At 37.5% G+C, this 25,253-nt stretch overlaps 1 protein-coding gene across 5 annotated transcripts in view; it reads right to left on the bottom strand.

Moving 5' to 3' along the window:
- Positions 1 to 25,253, bottom strand: part of inpp4b (inositol polyphosphate-4-phosphatase type II B) — a 178,002-nt gene that overhangs the window by 108,258 nt on the left and 44,491 nt on the right. For 4 of the 5 annotated variants that reach the window (XM_055019846.1, XM_055019847.1, XM_055019850.1 and 1 more), the window contains one exon: positions 1,462 to 1,541. In XM_055019846.1, coding sequence (XP_054875821.1) covers positions 1,462 to 1,541 — 80 coding nt within the window. Of the gene's footprint in view, positions 1 to 1,461; positions 1,542 to 9,613; positions 10,428 to 25,253 lie in introns of those variants that run through there. The other variant, XM_055019851.1, reaches the window with a different exon arrangement.

The raw sequence follows: 25,253 nt of genomic DNA, 5'->3' as shown, positions 1-25,253 counted from the left end.
GCACCAAAACTTTGGAACAAACTTCCAGAAAACTGTAAAACAGCGGAAACCCTGACTTCCTTTAAATCGCAACTAAAAACACACCTATTTAGAATTGTTTTTGAAATGTAATATGTAACAATGTATTGTCTATTATATGTTGCATGACTTTGTGTTCTTGTGTTTATGATGTAAATCACTTTGAAATGCCTTGCTGAAATTTGCTATACAAATAAAATTTGATTTGATTTGATTTAGTTTGGAAACAATGCTGCATTGTTATCCCTCCAAATAGGAGGAAAACTGGTACAAAAACGTGAGCAGATTTCACTGCTGTGTCTAAATTTATTTGAAAATGTTTAATTACTTTCAACAATGGTTTTCTATTTGTGAATCTCCCATAAAGACAAGATTTGTGGAGAGCATAAACGATAGTTACCCTATAAACAGATTATCCCACCTGAGCCATCGATCTCTGCAGCTTCTCCACATTTAGTGACTCGACTGCTTCCCTGAGTAATGTTCTCCTTTTCTGATCAGTCTAAGTGAACTTCTTAAGTTTCTTGGTCTCTGTGATGTTATTTATTCAATAATGTTCTCTCATAGAATAGCTGCATTTATATTTGAATTAAACTACGAACGTCTACTTTCTAAATAAGTGACTTTTGAAGGCAAATGTTTGCAGTGGATTTCATTTCAAGATACCAACATAAAGGTGAATGAATATAGAAGCGTTTCAGATTTTTATGGGTAAAATGCTGTAAAAACATTTTCCACTGTATGCAATACTTTTTGTTGCTCTTTTAAATAAAATCCCAGTAAATGCATGTGACAGATACTCCTTAATAAGTGTATACATCCAAGACAAACTTAAATAATGTTAACATATAAATCTAAAATAACATCTTCCCTGAGCCACTTCAAAACACCTCAGTTATGTTTCTAACTTTTCTCTTTGCAAAATTATCATTATGAAGCATAATGTTTGAATAATGCCTGCTGAATAACTGCAACTAAAAAAAACTACCATCAGCAGATCATTCTAAAAATGAGCAGTTGTTTTACTCTGCTAATAAATATTATAAGCAAAGAGCAAATTCTTGCGGTTGACGGCAAAACCAATCTTCAGAGAAACTTATCTCAGAGAAATCTCACTCTAAACAAACATTTTTGGCCTCTTTTGAAAAAATAACTAAATTTTTCCTTACATTTGATTCAAACTCTTCTAGAGACACATTCATTTCCTCTAGTATGTGCTTAAAAAAAGACAGCACAGGTGAGAGACCTGCATTCCTTGATATTAACACAACATGTTTGAAGCAAACAACAGTGGCAGCTCATGCAGCATCCCTGCTGTTACAACATCTGTGGAAAGCTCTCTCTTCCCGACTCGGTGCCATGTTTGGCTAATCTGTCAGTTCTTAATCAGCAGACTCTAAGAAGTGAAAGGGAAAAGCAAGAATGAAAGCTACATGCTCTCACCTCAGGCTCAAGGTCAGTCGTCCATCTTTAGCCCTCAGCAGATCCCCGATGGAAAAGGTGACGCTACCGAGGAAGGAGCTCTGCAGAGAGGACACAGAACCTGGATTAATGAAGTTCTTCAGCAGAAAAAGTCACTGAATGATCAAAAATGGCACCATACATATTAAAAAGCCCATTTATCAGAAAGTCATTACTTCACCACTTACTAAGTTACAAAGCACCTCTGATTTCTTAACCTTTGGATCAGAGAAACCAAACTTTATGTTGAATCTGGTCAACAGGCACCTTTGGATTTCGTTAATTATCTCCCCAGTTTTTCTCCAGTATAGCTTTGTCAGTCAATATAATCACTCACATATGATGTAAATAACATAGATAATATTTTGTATCTGTTAGTGAGTGAGATTAGGCAGTAAACAAACATTTCTTCTTCAGAGTTGATGTGTTAGAAGCAGGAAAAATGGTAAATGGCCGGTGTTTGTACTGTGCTTTATCTAGCTCTGAGGACTCCAAAGCACTGCATTCAGTCATTCATACACTGATGGTGACACTTTGACTGGTCACAGGATGAACTCCTACCTGCTGAACTACCATTGCCCCAAACATGGGCAGTGGAAGGTTTTCAGTGAGTATGATAAGGTCAGACAATTGTGTGTTTGTAGTATTAATCTGTTTCATGTTGCAATAACAACATATTGCTTGAACCCAATTTTTGGAAGGGTATGCATAATAAAGAATGCATACCCTTCCCAATTGCATACTTGCAACTCGTTTGGTGCGTACCGTCTTTCTCAGCATTATTACAAAGCTTGCCTTTCATGGAGACTGTATTCCCTGATGGCGACTTTTTCAGTCTCTTGTCACACCGTTAGACAAATGGTCACAAAATTATGGCTGATTGGATTGATAAAGAGTGCTTAAGCAAGCTAAGGAAAGTAGAAAGGCAAAAGATAAAAGAAATGTCAGCCCTGAAAATTGACTTCCAACACAAGAGCTGTTTCTGAAAATCAGTTCAGTAAGATGCAGAAATCAATCTAACATAGACCCAACAAAAGATCTGAGAGACCAAGAATAGCTCTTTTGGAATCAAACTTTTGGTGCTAAAATACTATTTTTGCATACAAAGTGCAGAAGATTCAACTAAAAAGGGCTCTTTGCTCTCTTCTCTGTCTGTACAACACGGGTTCATTTCTCCAGTTCAGAAATGTATGCCTGGATGAGTGACAGGAATCAAAATATATAAAAACAGCTAAAGAGTTTTGAATAGGCAAAACTGTGTAATCTTTCTAATATAAAATACAACAGCATTCTTCTCTTTTTGGCTAATGTCACTCTTTTTTTTCTTGCTGTTCTGGCGACATGCATTTGCTGCAGGGAAGATATGAGCAAGGGGCGTCAGAGCACAAGAACTGGGTCACGGAGAGAAGAGTACAGGACAAGCTCATCAATAACGCAGATCTGCATCGGAAGAAAACACAGACCCTCATGGGCCCGGACAGATACATGCATATGTGCTGACACACATACAGATGCAGCACGACCTGCACCTGCAACAAACAAAGATGACATGCTAAACTGTGTCACAAGGAGAAACGGCTGCAGCAAATAGTCTGTGGTGACCAGCAAAGCTAATGAACATTAAGTGCTGAGATGAACATTTTTTATAGAAGGAAATAGTTTTTATAGATTGGGTAAATGGCTCTTTAGCATGAAATACTACAGCCTAATTTCAAACTATTTTATCGGACTAAAACAACAAAAGGTGTTTGGTTTTGCCTTTCTGTTCTGCACACCATATCGTTTCTGATGGTTCATTGAACACTACAATGTTTATACAGAAGAGCTCTATTTCTGCTTTGCTTCTGCTCTATTTTACAGGCATATCAGAAGTTCTGACTCGCCTCTGAAGACAAACACAGAATTGTGTTTATTTTTTTATTTATGAATGTAAATGAGTTTCAGGTGTTGTTAGTGAGCATGCAATGCTTCTGGTCTTCCTTTCATGCACAAGACAATGAAAATAAAAAGAGGCTGTGAAAATGAGATAGACACATTTAAGACAAGGCAAACGTAAATTAACAAATACCAACCAGAACTAGTACCAGTCAGGAGCATGTCTGTAGATATTCATTTATTTATTATTCTATCCAATTCACATATGACTTTAAAAGAACTATGAGAATAACGAAAAGGCCTGCTTGAATTTCCCAAGATAAAAAGGCAGCTTGTATGTTATTCTTTTGAACTGTCTGTCAGACACAAAAAGCAGTAAATCATTTATCTGACAGAAGTAAATTATACTGTTTTTTTTATTATCAAGGATCAAGGTAAACCAAGGCCTTACTAAACTACTTCAAAACTTTGTGTTTCTAGAGTTTAAATTTGTTATTCTCTTAATTATATTCTTAAATATGAGTAAGATGATGGGAGGAGAATGTGCCGTGGTTCATGGTATCTTGGTCTCAGCCTCCATAAAAGCAAGACCAAAACATGTAAACAATAAAAATATAATAATACTACTAATAACACATAAATCAATGCATTTTAAGACCTAAGAGAGTCTACCAAATTTCTCCAGCTGTCCTCTAGTCAGCTGAGTCCCTTTATTGTCCCCCAACGGGGGATTAGTTTTGCAGTCAGGCATTTCAAGCACAACATAAAAGTCCATCAGCAATGTTGAAGCAGACAACATTGTCGGCATACTTTTATGTTGTGCTATGTGTTTGAAAGAAAGATTTAAACAAGTTGCAAGCTGTGAAAAAGTGTACAGATTCCTTTAAAAAAAATCACACTCAAATATTGATATCAGACAAAAATAACAAAAATTAACACAAAAAGGGGAAAATTCTACCCAAGCCAACCTGGTTTACCAGTAAAAAAGTGGCTGGAGTGTTTTTACGCGGAGAAAATGTTCCAGTTTTATTTATGGTGAAATAAAAAAAGATTACCTCTTTTTTTATTTCACCATAAATGTTATTATTCAAGCTTTTATTTTTTGAGCTACCTCTACTTTTGTGCCTACATTTGAGGCTGAAAACCAACTACCTCTTGAGAGAGTGCTGGTGTAACTGTATGCAGATTAAAGTAATGCCACCCCACGTACTGGATGTAATACTCAGCTTGATGAAGGAAGCTTTTTTCCTGTAGTAGGAGGGAAATTTGAGGGCTGGGAAAAAAACTGGCAGCAGAAATTTGCATTATTTTTGAGGAAATGCTGCTTGGACAAAACAGCCAAAAGCTGCACAAATTAGCAAGTAAGGCAGTATAAAGCAATAAATACCCCTCTAGCATCTAGCTAGCACATAATAAAACTAATTAACTAACTATTATCAGCGTCTTTAGTTCTAAAGTTACATCCTAAAGAGGAGAATAGCTGAAAACAGTGAATATTTTTTGTTCAATAATAAGATTTCCGTTACCACTACCTTATGGGTCTGCAACTCAAGTCCAATGTCCTGAACTTTGAACTTTTAGATTTATCACTGCTCCAACACACCTAAATCAAATGACACCAAGGAGGTCAGGTGTGTTGCATCAAAAGTTGTCAGATCCTCTCTACACTAGCATGAAGACTTTCTGAACAAGACTTGGTACTGCGTCCATTGTCAACAGATAAAAATTGAGATTTAAAAAAAAAAAACACTTTACACAGAGGAGACCCTTGAAAATTTTAAATGATTGGAGACAATGACATGGAGAGGCCAGCTTCACACAGAATTCACACCTGAGTGCTGTGAATCAGTCACCACTTCTTTTATGAGAGGACACCAACAAAAACCATTTACATTTTTTTTCTTTTTGCTTTGATTTTTTTCAATGGTGAATTTCGATGTTTTTTGTGTTTGAAAAGTATTTTCTGTGCCTTCCAACAAATCTGTTGTTCTTCAACTTAAAATCAATGACATTTCACAACTTGGCGGACTATTGCCGGATATGTTTAAAATACATATCAGTACATTACCAGCTCATTTTCAAAAAGATTTATGAAAAGAGATAGTATTTGATCATTTGAGAGGATCAGAATGTTGTATTTCTGTTTATGGAACAAATCAGTAGTGCAATCTGTCTAAAACAAGAGAGAATAGATTAATATTTATTTTCAACAAAATAGCAGGATATAATATTCAGCTTATAATGAGCACATGGATTTAGCAGAGTGTTGTGTCATTTCAAACATTACATGTTTTTTCTTTACTATTATTATATTAACAGATACACGTTGGCTGTTTTGTGTTTAAAAGTGCATCGGAATGATTGAATGTGTTTAGTTATGTTCATTTTGAACTGTAAATGAAACAAAATAAGTAAATAAATAAGCCTTTCTGTATTTTTTGAAGTGTTTACAATAACTTTGACTATTTAGATGTTTCTGTTTAGCTAATTAAATGCTGCACTCTTGATTGGTCACATTGCATTCCTGGCATTTATATATTTGTAAGCTCATTAGCTGCCTGCATGCTGTTAAAGATGTAAAGTCAAAATGTGCTCAGCTTTGTACAGATGATTAGTCCAAACTGATTACACTAGTAAGAGAACAATCTTGATTTTTTTATTCTCTAATCTGGAGAAGCATGCTCAAACTGTCTGTTGAAAAGAGTAATGATGTCCTAAATAATATTGCAAAATTTAAGATTATAATTAACTTGAAATGTCATGCAGACTTATACCATATTTAGACTTTTAGAAATTAGCATCATTGGGAGATTTCAATCAAAAATAAGCGGGTCAAAACTTGAAGAGAAAATTGGACGAAAGATAAAGAAAAAGAAAAGAACCAACATGATGAATGTAACCTTGTCAGAAGTTTTGGGTCATAAAGTTGCTCTGATTAACTGAGCATGGCTGAGCAGAGCCGCAGTGACTCCCTGAAACACAGCAAAGCTGACAAGTTCAATTCAATTCTTGTCAGTTTTATTTATGTCGCTCCAATCTGAAACAAAATGCCATCTCTAGAGACTCTGTATAATGTGATAAAATAGGCAGTAGATGTCTTTCACCCGGAATATACAATATTCACACTCTACTCTCCACAGTTCTAGATTTCTCATCAATAATCTGTTTTAGTAATGAAAAGAGTTTAAGCCGAGTTTTAACAGCTACGGTTACTGGAAAAGTTCAGGGAACTTTTCCACATCTTGGCATCTTACAACCACAAACTTCAATGTTTTATTTGGAATTTACAAAAACGTAAATAATCAGAAATAGTCTTTACTAATAAAAATCCCATAGGTGTGTTGCGTATAAGAATCCTGCAGGATTCAATTCAAAATGCCTCAGATGTTTGTTAGAGAACATCAGAAAACCAGGGAACACGTAAGTCGTTGAAAAGACAACTTGTGCACATTTACATTAGCAAAAAGAAAGGTGGAAAAAAAACCTCCTGATAATGTTTCCCACAAGCCGTTTAGGCAACACAGCAAACATGTTAAGATCCTCTGGTTAGATTAAAACAAAGCTGAAGTTTTTGGCTTGCATTAAAAAAACTGTGTGGTAGAAACCTACCACTGCACAGAACCCTGAAGGTACCAGTCTGAAACATGGTGGAGGCAGCATAATGGTGTGGGACATTGAAGATGGAGTGAACTAAATACGGATCTTAGGATCTTTAGATCTCTAGATCTTGAGATCTAAGCATGTCCGTCCGTCCATCCATTTTCTGTTCACCCTTGACCCTAGTGGGGTCTGGAGGGGTTCTGGTGCCTATTTCCAGCTACGTTCTGGGTGAGAGGTGAGGTCACCCTGGACCGGCCGCCAGTCTATCGTAGATGTTCATATATTAGAATGTCAATACTTTGTGTTGATGGATCCAATAAAACTGTAATGAAATACATCTAACTTTGTAGCTTTAAAGTGAAAAAAAAAAGAAAAAAAGTGAAAAAGTCTGAAACATGGCGGATTGTGTGGCATGAATACTTTTTCAACACTCTGCAAACTCATGGAGAATTTCCTTTTTTCTGTAAAAACATGGACTCTTTTTTTTGTTTATTTTCACTGCAGATCAGCTCGACTCCAGGTATTTGCGGTCACTTCGGTGCTTTTGCCACACAGAGACCTGCTACACAACCCCAGACCCCCCGAGTTAAACTGACATGCTCTGTTTCTCCACCTTTCTTCCCTCCTCACTTTTACATCTCACCCCCTTCCTCGTCAGAAAGCAGTACAGCTTTTTCTCTCCCCCGCCTCTTTTTTCGGTCTCTCTCCGCAGTACTGTGCATCAGATAAGACAAAAGGGCATCCTGTTCACTGACCTTTCCCTAAATCATTTCCTCTTCCACATTTTCCTGCAGAAACACACAGATAATCAAATACGTCCAACAAAATTCTCCACCCAAGCATATTGTCATGTTTATGACTATTATGAAGAGGGTAAACATGTGCACTAATCAAACAGACAGAGAAAAAGCATAATATTAATTAAAAAAGAGAACAGCCTAGGTACAGCTGAAGATTAGTCATGAATTAAACAGTCAAGCATCTCTCATTATGCACGTCATTGCTGAAGTACAGCAGCTCGTCTCGGTTTGGGCCGATAACCCAGAGAACAACGGCTGTTATGCACCATAAAGAAGCATCATGTCCCCATGTAGTCATTACTTGTGAGTCGGGACTGAGCAGCTGGTAAATGGCTTCAAAAGTCTACAGTGCAGTGAAAAAATCATTTTTCACCTTTCGTATTTCTTCAGTTCTTGCCTTGTCATAATTAAGTTTTTGAAGTCACCAAAGCAGATTTAATACCAGAAAAAAAATCTGAGTAATTTTCTGATGATAGAAACTAGCTACTGGTCGGTTCATGTCATCCTCAGATTATTGTTTCAACTGCAGAAATTCACTCACATTGGGGAGTTTTAAACTTCTGTGGCCAGTTTGAGAACCAAAGGCATGAAGCTCATCAGATTTAACTGACAACAATTTTAAGATCTTGCTATAGAGCAGAACTCATGGCTCCAACCTCGCACTACCAACACCATGTTCTCTGAAATGATTAGATTTTTTATTGCTGAGAACAACAAAATCCTTAAAACTTTAAAAATGCCTTTGTAACTTTTCCCAAACTGAAGTCGACGACTTTGTTTCTCCTGTGTTCTTGAATTTGTGTAGAACAGGTCAGGAATGGTTTTGGAAATATTTAAGCCTACTTCGTTCTGACAGATAGGTTCTGTTTAACTCATTTCCTGATTCTACAGGTCTTGCAGGAATCGAGTTGAATTCTGATTAAGCAAAGGCTAAGATGACTGGTTTTTAGTCTGTTAAAGTTCGCAAAATCTTTTCTGATTTCTCAGGTGATTTTTGATCAATGGTGAAGCAAGTTTAATGATATGAAACATTCAAATGTGACAAAAAAAAAAACCCTGTGAATTTCCAACACAACAAAGATGTCAAATTGATGAAGATCCTGAATGCATTTTCAATGTATGATCAAAGAAACGCCATCAAGGAAACTTGAGAAAAAGGAGGAGCAAAGTGAGAAAACAACTTCCAGGATTAAACATTTTGTTCATCCTCTGTTCATTTCTCACATTCTTCACCTCTCTGCCTAATTTTTCTTTCTGCTTCTGTCCGTCCTGCAGTTTCAGAGCTATCAAATAAACGTTTGATCTGCCCACTTAGTAGGAAAAAACTTTTGAATTTTCCAAGCTTCTTTTCACATCACTATTCTGAAAGTGATGGACACTTGTGCAGAGAGCTGAAACGCTCCCCTGCGGTCCCTTCAAGGCCACAGTGTGTGTTCATCACTTGGCAGAGCTAAACGGTCCACCTAAAGGCTCAGATCTATCGATCCTCCCCGATGCCCGAGGTGACAGAATGACACGAAGACGCACACCGACACGCTCTTTCAATCTTCCTCCTTTTCCCCTCCAAACTCAAGAGGATCCCTGATGCAGAGGACGCTCACTCTCACACTGCACCCAAAAGCCTTTTTACATAAACAGCAGCCATGTGACTCTATAATTAACACACATCCTGTTCATTAACAAACCACACAGGTCAGTGGTGTCTGGTCGACAGAGCTCATCTTCCACTACAGAACCAGCTCAACAAATTGGCCTAATTAACTCATCAGAGGTGTCATGACATGCACTTAGGCACAAATTTGAGAGCCAAACGAGGAGCAGCAGCAAACACACGCACAGATGCGATGAAGTCAACTTACAGTTTGGTGTTAGAGAATCCCAGCAAGTAAAACAGTGAGAGGAGAGTGAAGGAGGGGCTGACAGAAAGAGGAAAAAGTGATGTTATGTCTTCCTTCTTCTTCTTCTTCTTCTTAATGAGCTCCAGGAAGGTCCTGTCACATATCTTTCCCCCAGTCCGCGGTTAGAGTAACTCCATATATATGTCTTGTTTGCTCTTTAAAGAGCCGCTGGAACGCTGTTTGATTTATGCATTGTAAATACAGGAACACATCAAACACACACCAACATGCACACTGCAGTCTGCGCTGTGACTGAGAAGTGGCTCGAGTGAGCCGGCGGCTCTACTGCTTCTGCTGCTGCTGCCGCCGCTGCTGCTGTGGCTGGCGTGACGGAAAGCGAGACCAGCGAGAAAGAGAGGAGGAGGAGGAAGAGGGGGAGGGAGGAAGCCAACGAGTACAAGCAGCCGAGTCGTGGGGTAGGTGGGTGAGGAGGAAGAGGAGGAGGTTACAACACAGAAGAGGAAGAGGTAGAATGGAAGGAAGACAGACAATTAAAGAGCAGAGAACCAAGATAGCAACAAAAAGAAGGAGTGAGATATAAAGAACTCAGACTTGTGTGTCACACCTCAGCGGCTGCCTGTGACTCAGACAAAAAAAACAAAACAAAAAAAAACACTTCTGACCACTTCAATTAATATGATTTCCAACCACACGCCACAGCCTGCTCCTGTTTGCTTGCGTGTTTGCATTCAGATGAATACTTCAAAAACACACAACAACATACTTGAATCACACAAGAGGCTTGCCAGACTCTCTCACTCTCTGTGCATTTCAAATAAGATGTTCGCCGACACGCTCAAGCCTCAAACTGAAAGAGGGGGAAAATATGTATTTATAGCCATAGATGACAAAAAAAAAAAGCCACACAGCAAAACCGGTGACAACAGGCTTAAGTTTTAACTATCTGGGCTTGAACCTTGGATTAGGCAGGGTTTAATTTACCCCTGCTGCCGCGAAGGGGATGACTAATTCTGCCAGAACAAAAGACCCGCTCCACTCTGGGCCTTATCACCCCGAGCAGGTACATAACCAAACACAATGAGACGAGCAGCACACCCACCACAGCACTTAGCATTTATGAGCGCATGCAGCTCGATGCAGATACGTCGAGTATTGGAGGTCACGGTGATCATGAGTTAACCTTTCTGAATATGGGAGGTGGCATCAGGGAGAGTAGGCGGAAAGTCTACTTTCTGCGTTTATTACATTGAGGATTGATGACCTGGATGCCAAAGACTGATTCATGAGCTCATACCGGCCAAAAGATTACCCAAGATGCCTTCTAGCCTGCTAACAAACTGCTTACTCCGGCTCTGCAGCTAAATTTATGTAATCTAGTGCTGGTGCCAAATACATTTGTGCTTTTTTTTCAGTTAGTTACTAATGTTTCTTTATTTTTTTTTGTCAGTGATTACTGAAGTTTTTGGTGGATTTTCTTTTCTGCTTGCCCACCCCGAACTTCAGCTTACAATAGGATTCAACTATCCAGAAGCAGAGCTGTACTGCATGCATGAAAAAATCCCCAGATCAAAGCAAAATAAAAATCAAACCCGCAGCAATGACGCATATTTAATGCAAGACTTTGAAGTTCAAAATGTTTGACATATTTTGGAATCTCAGTTCCTGAAAAGCACGCTGAGGCTAATAGGGATTGGTCCTTAAATCACAGCAGAAAGCACAAGTTGAGCGTCAAAGTGTGAGATCCTTCTGGCTGTCAAATGAGAAACCTAAAGGTGCTGCTGCTTCAATGTCACTTTCCACTTTCAGCATTATTTAAACAGCTCTAACATCTTTACACCAACTCAGAAACTTGTGCAGCTCATCTATCTTTCATTACTCTTTCGTGCGTGTGTTGGCAGATGTGACAGTCTGTGCAAAGATGACAGAAGCAAGACACTGGTGGCTAAAGCTACAGAGGATCTCAGACAAACAGTGTTTCCAAACTGGGGTAAGTGCAGAGAAAAAAGGAGTTGGTCGAGTTCCCAAGGTGAGCTCACGTTCTCATTCCTAATCATCCACCAACAACAGTGTCCCTGAGTTTTTTCTACTTGAATCTCAGTCCCGTGATGCGGATGTGTTAACAAATTGTGTCATTAAAGAATTTAACCTAACAGTGCTCCCTTTATATGACTGACAACGGGAAAAAATCACCTTTGTTTGCATTAAAACTGTACTATGCAGGATATACAATGGACCCCTGGTGTAGGTTAGAGGTCAGAGCCACCTACGAATTGTTAAAATCCACAAATACTTGGTTTTAAACATGCTTAAAATTTAAAGAGGCAGTGTGCATATTCTAAACACATAATGCCACTTTATAGCACATTTAAGTAGGTATGTCACCTTCGGTTGTCATAAAAATGTTGTACATGTCGAACATGACCTAAAAGAAACTTGACTTTGTAATTTAAGACCTTGAAATTGGGCTCCTGTCTCTTTAAGAAGCTCCTGCACTTCCCGACGCTCAAACTTTAAGGTGATTTCAACAACATTTCTTGCATGTAGGCATCTCGGCTTCCAAAGCTGTATTTTCTTCAGAATATTTCAGAAAAAATGTGTGAATGTCTGATTTTTCATAGTTTCTGCTGGGCAGGGCCAAGGCAAGTTTGAGAAGAAAATCTCAAGTTCACAATATCTAAGTTCAAGTAAACTCTCAAATTTTTCTCCCCAATCAAAGGGCAAGTCTTACATGAAAATTTTCTCCAAGGTGCTGCAGGTTATGAATTCAAAACCTGTTTTAATTATCCAACCATTTCTCACATTAACATTTAATAATTCAAATTCACTTCAAAGCAGTGGACTCGACAATTTAAAAATACTTTTGACTATTGTGGCATAAAAGTCCAAAAGTTATATGATGATACATTTTCACTATATGTAATAATTTGGTGTCCATATATGTATTAGAATATCAGCATGTGTTTATGTTCAAAGAAGAATGGTGGAAATATGTTAAAGCCTAGAATGAATCTCACAAGGTCATGCATATCATATATTATTTTTGCAATGAAAAGAACTGGAAGTGTTTTTATATTGACAGGATTAAAACTTGTTCATCCATGTATCTGAAATATTTACTGAGAATCAGAAGATTTGCAAGGTTTTCAGAAAAACTATGTTCTTAACCATTGTTTCCAACTTTAAAAAGAAAACATGTCACAACATATGTCACAAATTACCAAATAAAGAGAGAGGGGTGATGTGGCGAGTAAATTGAAATGTGATTTATTTTATATATATGTGAAAATAAGTGCTTTTATTAGGATGAATATTTGTAAGGATGTTTAACAATATGAGAGTTTAACAATATGAGTTTAACAATATGAGAAGCATGTTTATTCTGTTTGTACAGAGAGATATTCACGTGTTCATCATTATACAAGTCACATTCACAGATGCTATAAACCAGCCAACGTCCCTGATAAACCGAATGCATCCTTTTGTTGGAGAATATGCTCATTGTTGTAGGAGTGCTGCTCTGCGCCTTATCGTCTTACTTTCACTGCTGATTACACAACATTAAGATCATCCATGACACTTGAGATCCAGGGGACTGGGCTTGTGAGCTGTGATGAGTGAAGGGTTTGGGTGAAGGGTGGAGGAATGCATGTGCGTTTGCACTTAGAAAAATAAAAAGAATATATATTTTATGTTTCATATTGCCTTTACATGCAATTTTCTTCTTATTAATATGTATTTATTTATTTATTTATTTTCTATTTTTGGCCTACATGAATATCTTTTAAACATTATCAAAACCACCAAGAGCATAATGTTTTATTGGGAAAAGATTTTTGTGTGTGGGTCTGGGCTCTTGATTGAGTTATCTTTTGGTGATTTTGCGTCTTTGCTCGTGTAAAGCAATGACAGCTTTTATTAAACAGAGCGGTCAGACATCGGTGGTGTTACAAAGTCCAGTCTGAAATCAGCCTTGATCCAGCCATATGATAAAGAAGCAGCTCTTCATACCGCATGGATCATTAAAATGTTGAAATTAAAACTACAATGTTAGAGGTAATTGAGGATTGCAGGTACTTGTTAAATTAATAACCCACAATGTCAAGGAAGAAAGAAATATGAGGGACAGAGTAAATGTAATTACAATTAATAACTTAATTTATATTATTACACCTTTGATATTAAAGACCTTGTGAAAGCAAGAAGTAAGACAATATGCAAGTAAATAGATTAAAATTATATTTCAGGGTATTATAAAGACTTAAAATGCACTTTTTTCCTCTATGTTGTAAAATATAGACTAATATAAGGACATCTTAATAAATTGAGTCATTTTTCAACATATTGGTGTCATATGGTTGGTGAGATGATTTTAATATCTCCCTAGTTTGTTCCTCATATGCTTGGAGCTGCTAGACTGGGAATGATTTATTTAATCTTCAGGTGTAGTTTAAGTTTTTGGCTGTAACACCAGTTGGTTTTAGAAAACTCTACAACTTCAGTCTATGTGGTGAAGATTTTCCCCGTCTTTAAAACACAATTGATCAGAGTAATAACCAATTTTTAAAAAACTTTTGCACTGGTTTCCTTCACTGTAGATATTTACGTCAGTGTTGTATTAACTTTTGTCAACTTCTATGTATTTACTGTGCTATTTTTGTCACATAACAAAAGACATTTTATATATATGTAGATATTTTGTAAATGTAGTTGAAACATTTCTGTGAAGAAAGGAGAAAATTATTACATCCTCAGATTTATTCATTTCTAAAATTACATGGTCTTGTACGTCATGAGATTATTTTTGGAGCATTTTTCTCTGCTTTTTGAAGGTTACATTTAAAAAGATATCAACAATAATCTGGAGTGAACAAATTCACTGTATGGAAAATGATCTAGAGGTGGAGGTTATTCAAATCCACAGCCAGCAGGCTCAGATCTCCTTATTCAAGAAGGTTCACCCTGAAAGCAGGCCGCAAGATGCTAAGTGAAGTATCCATAAAACCCTAAAATGTTGCTGATGTTGGTATGACAGTGTACGGCTGTAGAGCCAAAAAGCACAACCTTAACTTTCCTGGGAAGTGAACAAAATGCTCTCAAAGGAAAACATGAAGGCCCGACTAAAGTTTGGCAGAGACAATGTAGACAAAGTACAGGATGTCTGGAATAATGTCCTTTGGATGAATGAGACTAACTTTGAATTACTTGGACAACAGAACAGAAAATACATTTGGCAACTAACCAAATACAACACTCCAGGGATAAGAGAAACAAAACAGAAAAACACTTTATTCTCCAGAGAAGCAAGACTTGGTGAGCTCATCATCAGAAAACCTATCAAGAATTTCACCGCTTGTCAAAGAGAGCTTTAGAAAAAATGTGAGACCGTCTGTAAAAAATAACAAACAAACAAAAAAACCAACATGAAGGATGACAAAACTAATAAAAGATTCTGGGTTAAATCAAACTCAAATTCATAAACCTCTAGAGGTATATCACAGCTTAAAGTGACGGGAAGGGGGGTAAACTTTCTTCACATTAGATTAGATCTTCACAGGAAGAAAATTAGATTACTGATATGTTGGACTGCAGGTCTTAAAGGGGCAGTGTGATGCTATATGGCACATAGAGCCATATAGCATAATTGAGTTACTATGTTAACTTAATTTGTTCTGAATTTGTATCAAATATAACTTAAAATTGGGCCTCTGTCTCTTTAAAACACTCTTCCTGAAACTATGCTCTGAGGAGGAGCCGCATCTTGAAGGCGGGGCTTGGTCCACTCAGGCGTTTTGTACAGCTGAACGGTTGCCATACAGACAAAAGGATTTCTCAAACATGCGTGAAAGAATCAAGGCAACACTCCAGGTATGTTTTTGATGAGGATATTACATAGTAACATGATGTAACACTCAATAAAGCTGGCCCTTTAATCCTCATAAAGCAGGTGGAGAAAAGAAAAACTCATAACTGTGATGTACTCCAGACATTAAGATCATCAGTCCTGTCTTAGTCCAGAAACAAATGACTCTGAAAATATTTATTTTACACAAAAATTTGATGTTTTACCAACAGAACCACCTAAAAGGTCTTAAATGCATTTAGATAATTAACAGTCTGCGAAAACACAACTTCTCTCCCACTACCAAAACATTTTCTTAGCAACGTATTTCTGTGTTTAATAGTTTGGCATTTATTTTAAGACTTTATTTTAGGTCTTCCTTCTTATCTTAGAAAGAAAGAAAACCCCCTCAGTTGTCACTGAGAAATTTCATTATGCACAAAAATCGAGTAAATTATTTTCTGGCATAATACCATTTTTCAACTAAGCTATGATGTCAAAATCAGCATGACTGTATCTACACCCAATTCCTCCAAACTCTCAGCTGATAAATTGCTTTTTTTTACTTTTTGCCATGCTAAATTAAGTTTTATAAGACATCATGTCCTTCCCCACACTGATGTTTAAAGGAAAGCTATTTCAGATCGAAACTATATGCTTTTTTTAAAAAGCATTAACACCTGCCTCATTTTTAACCACAGAAGCAAATGCTCAACGACCACTGGCTGCAGAAAGACTGCAGTCCTCCAAGAGATGCTCTTTCACATTCTGTCTTCTGCAGATATTGGATGGGATCTACAGAGCCATAAACAACAGGCACCGTGCTGCATTTCATACATACATCTCACCTTTCCTCAGAAAACAATGTGCCTCCAAAGGATCAGTGATTATGTCAAATAAGATCCAAGGAGTAGCAACACAACCCCAATATTCAGACTTCCATTCAGGCATTCTTCAGCCTGTCAATGCATGTCCCTGAACATGAATCTTTTCCTACCACTCTATTAGTTTTCCACATTTCCCTGCCTTTACTGCTTTCTTCATCATGTTCAGGCTGTTCTCCTTGGTGACCTGCCAACACTGAAAAATCCCTGTTTTATTTTTTTTTCCTGCAGAGGCTTTCAGGAAGGTGCTACACAGGGCTCAAAGGATTTGTTTAAGTACCTTTAAAATAGAATATCAGATTCCTACAGTCATGCATATTTGTCTCGCAGGCAAACGCTGCAGTCTGCTCTTAATGCATTGGAGCAACTACCAATGACTCCCCCCACACTGCTCTCTGGTCTATAAACCTTAACAGCTTACCCCACTGCAGACTAGGTGATAAAAATCAAGGCTCCCTTCGCTCAGTGTGTAAACACGACTCGCTAGGAGTTCCAAAAGACTGTACCACCATACTCAAGAGCCCGTTAGCAACCCGAGGACTGGGATTTAAATTATAGGATAGCAACGTTGTGGTCATTTGACACCGATTCTGCCACAGAAGACCTTTAAAATAATACGCTTTGCAAGTGTTAATTTGGAGCAGCTTTTTGCAAACTGCTATCTGCTTCGTTTGATGGAAGCTTGTGGTTTGGAACTTCCCTCTCTGTGACTCTGCACTTTAAGTCAAAGTGCACAAAGACAGAGAAGGAAATAAGTTGTGCAAATGTTGGCTAAAGGATATTCTTTTTGAAGCCACAAAACAAGATGCCAAACTTAACTTTGTATCTGCTGCTTTAACTTCATTTAAGGCTTTAGGTGCATGCCATCAGATAAGCAGAAATCCTCTAATGTTAAGAATGCAGAAACGGCTCAGAGGGTTTTGTATTAATGCTCCAACAAAACCTGCAGAAAATATTTCTCTGCAACATCGAGGAGCTCCTATCTCTCCCTGAGGCTAAACAGGCAAAAGTGTGCTGGGTCTCTTGCACTTTAGCACTCGCAAGCTCAGACACACAAATAATGGTTCTATAATATGCTAACTCGTGCCTGAAGAGGTTGATAGCTCTCTTCTTTAGAGAGCAGAGCTATAGGGGCTGTAAAAGCAAACAGCTCGGATCAAACCAACTCTTAGCTCCCTTTGAAGAATGGGAGACAATTACAGAGATCAGTGGTGCAGCCCAGAGGTGGTTAACAGCCAAGACAGGCAGAAAGACAGAGATTGATGTCCCAGTAGATCCACAGAGTCTGATCCCTTTAGTGGCTTTGGTTAAATTTAGCGTTCATTGAACACACATGTTGGAAACTGGTGAGTTGTAACTTCAGGCAGCAGGAAAACACTCAGGCATTTATCCCTCAGTCCACAGGTATCAAACAAAATGATGAAGTTTGACTCAAAAGACTTGCAAATGAATTCAGTCCCTCAAACCTACCTTTATCATTTATTATGGATATATCCATGATAAATGGAAAACTTTGCTGGTATTCTGCTAATGTAAAAAAAAAAAAGACGTATTTTGCAGTTGCTGTGTTTCCATTAAATAAGAAACGTAATTTAAACCACACAGAAATAACCTTGTTTATGCAATAATTCATTAAAAAAAGCCATGCCACCATCCTCCAGGTACTTCCTGTTGTCTTCTTCTTCGTGGTTTGTGCCAGTTGTTGATCATGCGTCTCACGTGATGCATAAAAGGTTTTATCCGTTACATTTTTGTGAAATAAACCAATTTCAATATGGCCAAAAGACACACCTAATTGTCCTTCCTTTTGATATGTTTACTGTTCTATCAAAAGAAAGTGCTTCACATTTTCAGTTATCAAGATGTAAGTTAGAGGACTGTGGATAGTTTTAGGTATGTAATTATGCATAACAGTTCATGGGAAATTCATGTGTCAGCAGCAGAGGGAACAGCAAGTCAGAGCATAAAGAGTTAAACAAAAAAACATATAAAAACAGAAATATGAATAACATGCTCTGCTCTAAGGGAAATTTTCCAGCATAATAAAATACTTTGAAATGGCGTACTCCATTCCAAAAACACACAGCAACTGAGTAGGGTGATTAAAAAAAATTAAAATGTTTATGTACAGTATATTTCTTAACACAAATAAACTATTTACGAGAAGTTAAAAAAGACAACAGCAAACTACAGCAGGAATGTTATTTGAAATAAGATAAACTGACATAATAACAACAGTGATCTGTGATAAAGCTCCTTTATGTATCTAGGATGCAGAACTGGAGAGCTATGGAGCTCTACAGTTCAGCAACAACTTTATGCATGGTGTGGCAGACATATTGTAAGAACAAGTAAGCATATAAATATTTTCATAAAATATTGTATTTTTCTTATTTTTCTAGTCATGTTCCCTAGTCTTTTTTTCAACTTGCTTGTCTATTTTATTTTCAGAAAATGATTTTTTGTATTGATTGCTTTTTCTAAAATGTCAAAGTTTCTAGTTTTGTGGACTGTTTCATTCAAAGATTGTGATTCAAGGGCACTGTAAGTGGGCCTTTAATGCAAAAAACATTTTTACTGAGAACAACAAATTGAGTCTATGCAGAGACTCGCTCGTCACATTTTACCAGGTAAACAACGAGATGCAGGAAGGAGGGGGAGAGGTGCAACAGCCCCCAGATATTTTTGTTTCACAGCACACCACAGTCAAATTTCATGGCTAAATGGCACATTTACTGGTTCACATAGAAAACGCAACAAAAGAGACTTTTGTACTAAACATTCAGCTTATGCGAAAGAACTTGTCCTTGGTGACTTTAAGATAGCTCAATGACAGATCCATAAAGAGCATATTGTAGTCGCTGTTGTGCACTCTTGTGAATAACGATAAGATCACAACAAATATATATATGTATTTCTGTGGAGGAAGCACAGAAAAAAATAATCTCTCAATCCTCTTTAGGTCTGCAAAGAGGAAATAGTTTAGGTGGATTTTTGATTATCATAACTCCATCTGAGTTGGAAGAGAACAAGGCAGAGACAAAAAAACTTCCTGCTTCTCTGAACTGATCTGATCTCTCAGTATTCTGGGTGATGGTGGAAAAAGACAACATGTCATTTTATCTATTAATATACTTCAATCTGCACGTAGCTGGAAAAGAAAATGGTTTATGACTAAAGTTTGATGCTTCAAGTGGAGACGTATGGGGCTGAAATATTAACATACAAGACAAAATACATGTTTCAATACGGTTTCTGTTGATCAGTAGCTTTTCTTGACATGTTGTTTTGTTTAAAGACTGCGCAGAACATGAAGGAAAAATCCAGACTTCAAAGAAATATTTGAAAGACCTTCCCAGCAGGAGTCTTGATGAAGACAACTTTTAAAACTGGGTTGGTTTCTAACTTTGGTCACAGTTATCAATACCGCAGTTACACAACAGAACTCAGGTTTTAAAAGTTCCACATCGCATGACTTTACAGAGCACCCAGGGTTGCAAATGCTTCTTGAGGTTTACTTACACAACGTGTCAGACTCTGACTTGACTTCAGTTTCATCAGGAGCTCAGTTAGCCATGGAAAATAGCTGCCCTTATACAAACACACATCTAGCCAACAAGCATCAGCACTTTCCACCAGTGTCTCTCCTAAAGGAAACCATTACACTGCAGAAAGGCACAGGAAGGGAGGCAGGAAGGGGATTTTCTCAAGTGGTTTCCCCTTCTCTCCCTCTCTCTCTGTCTCTCCCTGTCTCTCTCTCTCTCGAAAAGAGGAAAAACTTTGAGTGAGACGGTTTTTTTCAAGAGAGGGAAGATTAGTCAGCCTGTCATCTAATTCACTTGTGACCCAGTAATTTATTTAGCTAATAATCTGCTTTTCCAGGTGACACTAATAACCACCAATAAAATGATTAGAGTCGATGGGGGGGGAGGGGGGTTACAATAGGTCATGTTTAGGCCTGTAAGATATGTGATTAAATTCTCAAACGAAAAACACGCAATAAAATCATCCACACAAATCCCACCTTGAGGATATTGAAGTAGGATTACACAAGAGAAGGGTTTTGGAGGTTATTGCAAAGACAGAATTTTCTGGAAAGCCTGGAGGCATTTTACTCCAGCATCAAATACTTGATGATATCTATAGGGGATCTGCATGACGATATGGTAAGTTGCATGCAGAGTTCACTTTATTTTCCATCAGAAGACCTTGAGATAAACTAAGGACAAGCAGTTTACCTCCTATTTATTATTGCTGAGGCACCGATCAATTGGCCAGTAATTAAATTCAATCAGAATTTCCAGGAATGGTCCAGACTACTGATATGCTGAAAAATTCAGCCTTTTGGTCTGTAAATTCAGCAACAAACTCCTCTGATTTACCTGTTTGTTTTGAGTTTAGTACACATCAATACATATTTTGAAGCAGAAGTGAAACAAAGATTCAAAACTAGCGCCATTCTTGATTTTCTACCAGAAGCAGGTTCTTAGCTTTTTTTTGTTTGTTTTTTATGTTTTTTAATAGTTGTTGCTGAGGATTGTTGGTGTTCCTTTTTATATGTTTTGAACCCATCTTGTTTCATTTGTTCTTAAAAAAGTATCTTCTGGCTATTCAGCACTTTGTTGGAAAGCAGAACTATTATTAAGCTAACTTTGCATTTGTCATTGTTATGAAAAAAATAAATTGATTCAATTTATCACAAGGATTATATATTAAGAACATTTCTAAATTGGGTAAATAAGCCTGAAAATCTTCACTTTCTGAAAATGACATTTGTAGAATAATGTAATTCAGGATATTCAAAGCCAGGACCCTCTAGCAAACTGGTACTAACAAACACTATTAAACATTTGTAATAACTAGCTATAAAAATGTTTAGATCCCTGAGAAGGAAAATCCACACAATCTTCTGTGGAAAATAGTTTTAATTAAGCCAAACTAGATGCAGTTTGACATAAACAGCCTATTTAAGGTCATGCTGCAGCATATTAACCAGAAAGAATTAGTCTGGAAGTGTTAAGTTTCTCTTAACCTATTTTTTTTCTACTGAAGCTGCGCTGTAGAAAAAACCTCATCCTGTACAGAACAGGACAGGATGGACGGACAAGAGAGACTTTTAAATTCAAAAGGAGGTACTATGTAATTTGCAGGCCATTTTATTGGACAGTCAAATAATTATGTTACCTTCAATTGTTATGAAAATGCTGTATATATTAAAAACAACCAAAAAGGCATCTGATTTTGACGTCTGTCTCTTTAAGAACCTTCTGACTCTCCTCTTCAGGAAGTCAACCGATCTCAGTGCAGGATATTTCAGGGTCTATTACTTTGGCTCTGTTGTGGAAAAGCTAACAGGGTTTCACTGTTAATGACAAATGGTAAAATGCAAAGCCACACAACCAGTACTTAACTTCATGACAGAGAAAAGCTTCTAGTCAATGCTATTTCAAAGTTATACATTTTGTGAAAGGCCAATCTCATCCAAACTTTGGAGGGGCGCTATTAGAAATATTATCTGAGTCCAGAAAGTTAAAAGCTGCCAAGATTTATTTTATGATGAGGTCAAGTTGTAGACTGTAGAAAAGATGGATTTTACCACTTTAGTGCCAAAGTCAAAGTGTGGCCAAATATCATATTTAGTACAAGGCTAAATGGGTTGAACAAGACCTGCTGTCTGACACAGAGACTTCAAGTCAAAACAGTGTTAGTTAAGGAACAAGAACATTGCAAGGCATATCAATGTACAAGCTGTCTGTAATGCCGCCATTGTCTGTTCAAAAGAGATTTTAAGGAGCATTATTGAAAATAAATAATGGGCATAAAGCAAAGACTGATGTTTGGGCAAAACAACCAACCAGAATCACTAAAAAATCAACCAAAGCTTCTTCAAGAAGACTCCAAGAAGCATTGCCTTTTTAACTGCTCTCCACTCTTTGACTAATCAATTCCTTTGACTCATCAAATTTCCACCATCACCTTCCAGAAGGACCAGACAGGTTTTACTACAAGGCAAAGCCATTTTTCTCCCACTGAGTTGTGTAATTAGTGGTTGCAAAGCTGCTTGTTGTCATTGCTTTATTGTCTTGCTGTTGTTATCCAGATGGTGTTGCTAACTGGATGTTAAATCACCTCAAGGAGGACATATGTCTTTTTTTACATTTAATTTGCCTGCCTATGAAGTCTTTGTAATTAGTTCACAATTTATCGGATATATGCACTTACAATCTTCTGAACTTATCCCTTCCTCAAAGCAGATCTTATTTTGACGGAGACTCTTTATTATTACTTGTATCTATTCTTACAAACTTAGACAAAGAATGCCCATATCTGGACTCAATCAATTTTAACTTATGCTTAGTTCACCATAAGAATTAGTGCATCATTGTTTCACCAAACAGATTTAAGTTTGAAGAGAAAGAGAGGCATTTTCCTACAGAAAGCTCTTCTACCATGAGGACTCACTAAAACCATACTTTTCATGTTTGAAATGCCAGTAAATTACTTCTTGCTATCACTGTTTTATATTTCTTTCCCTAACCTTTAAGTTGATTCTTTCAAAGTTCCCATGCAGGCACACCTTTAGAATGAAGGGAGTAAATGTCTTGATCCCTGATCTCATCAGAATAAATCTCCCACACATTTAAATACCAACGCTGCTCATCTCCTCCATTTCCAAAACTGCCGTGCTGCTGGGAAAGTCTCTTAACCCCAGCTGTGCCCGTGGAGCTCCTAAGCGTTACTTAGACTATCAGACAGTTGTGATCTTATGTGGCAGATGATGCAGAGTAGTGCATCCATTAATCACACGGCGGGCGGTTCGACCCAAACGAACGTTACTGTAGGCTTTCATCAACATCAGAGTGGGTGAATTAGAGCCCAACTGAAAGGTGTCCTGTCCATAACGGCAAAATGCAACACGAGTGTAGAGACTTAGTCCGAATGTGAAAGTGTTTCAGTGGAGGAATACGCTGGGTTCAACTGAATAACTCCGTTCATCGTTTGAATCACATGTCAACTGACGTTAAGTACAAGTATGTTTTAATTAGGGCTGTCAAAGCAAATGCATGCAATTCAATTTAAAAGTTTAATAATGCAGATTAATCGCATGACCTATTTTGACCAAAAAGCCTCTTTCCTGCAGAGGGTTAGTTAGTTCACAGCAGCTCGTTACATGGTCTACTGTGGTCAACAATACCAACTGGCAAACTCAAGAGTAAAGATGAGCAAGGAGAGTCAAAGTTGTGCGGTCAGCAGAAAATTGTGCTTTAAAAGATACTGCAATGGTTGTTTGGATGAAACCCAGGCAGTAGGTAGCCTACTTACTAAAATCCTTCCATTGAAACACAACCAGTGTATAATTAAGGTTTCTAAATTACGTTGAAACAAAGTTACTTCCTTTAGACTTCCATGAATATTAAAACCTGAAAAAACCAAGATGTTTGATTTGAGATAATAAAAAAATAAATAAAAGTGAAAATATGCTTTTTTTACATTTTAAACTTGCAATCATAAGCTCGAACTTAATCAATTTTTTAATCATTTGATTGGTTGATTGATTGATTGAACTTCCACAGTTTTTCTTACTTACAGTAAGGATGAAAGTGCTAAGAATATTCAGCACTTTCAATGCTAGAGAAGAAGCATTTGACATTCTCAGCTTGCAAATACTCTGAAGTGACCAACTAACTTAGTTTAAGTGTGTTTAGTGTTTTTCAAAAAGGACTGTTTTTACAATTGGGCCTGAGCAGTTTGTGGAGTATTTTATTTTGAAAAATACCATTCCACTTCTTTCAAGCAGAGATGCTTTAATGTAGTTTAGTTATGAAGCGAAGATGAAACATGAACGTAAAAGCTTTTGAAAAAAATAAAATTACCTCAAACTAAAAATAATGCACAGAATGTATAAACCCTAGAGTTAAAGGCATGCAGGATTTAAAAACTGAGAATTACTCTAATCATTAGTTCTGATGTAGATCTCCCCAAAACCCCTTTGGGTTCAATATAATACATAAAAACACAACCTGGATGTTTTTTGTATTCTTCTTTTCCACTAATAAATGTAACTTTGGTATCCAGAACCTCTAAACGTTTCCTGTATTTATGTGGAACATCTTGCAGCTCTTGCCTGCTGTGTTTAAGCATTTTCAGGAAGTGTTTCCTTTTAGGGCCTGAGCAGTGGTACTTTGCCTCACTTATGACTTTGGCTGACATTGCCACAATGATGGTGAAGGAAGCAAAGTGGCCATCAGACAAGAAACGGTCCTTATCTGGGGACTGCTACTCACATAGGTTATCACTGCAGAGCTGTCCACCCAATCACTACCAAAACTGTTCTTGGGTATCTCTGAGATTGCCTCTCATAAAAAAGACCATTTCTATGACTGCGTGTGAGTGTGTGTGTGTGTCCGTGTGTGTGTGCTTCGCTTCGCTTTCTGCTTCCATTCCCCTCTCGCTCTTCTTTTATTGCAGTAAACTCTTACGCATACAGAAAATTCCCACCACATTGACACCCATCCAGCAAAAACCAAGTGGCTATGCCATAAATATGTCACCTCGGCGTCTTTTGCACATCATGATTATTGACAGGGCAGGATTAACCGAGGCTGGGATTCTCCATACTTCAGCAGTTCATAATTGGAGTGACAATTCATCGTGCAACAGTGGCTGTTCAGACCGCCTCCTGAGACGGAGCAAATACGCCAGAGAGCGTGTCCTCAAATCAGGTGGAAAGATAAAAACATTTGCAAAGGGTTTTGCAGAAACACAGTATGGAGTCACTGAAGTGTGGGAAGTCATTTTAGAAAACTTTATGAGCTAGAATTATATAATAATGTTTAAAAATACACATCATTATTTGATCTAAACTTTTATTCATCATTCAGCATTCCAGGTCTCGACTCTAGATTCCCCAACCTGT

The sequence above is a fragment of the Poeciliopsis prolifica genome, unplaced genomic scaffold (assembly GCF_027474105.1).
Source record: "Poeciliopsis prolifica strain line A6 unplaced genomic scaffold, Auburn_PproV2 SCAFFOLD064, whole genome shotgun sequence".
NCBI lineage: Eukaryota > Metazoa > Chordata > Actinopteri > Cyprinodontiformes > Poeciliidae > Poeciliopsis > Poeciliopsis prolifica.
Note: the sequence above shows the minus strand (reverse complement) of the source record. Positions and strands in the feature narration are given on the sequence as shown.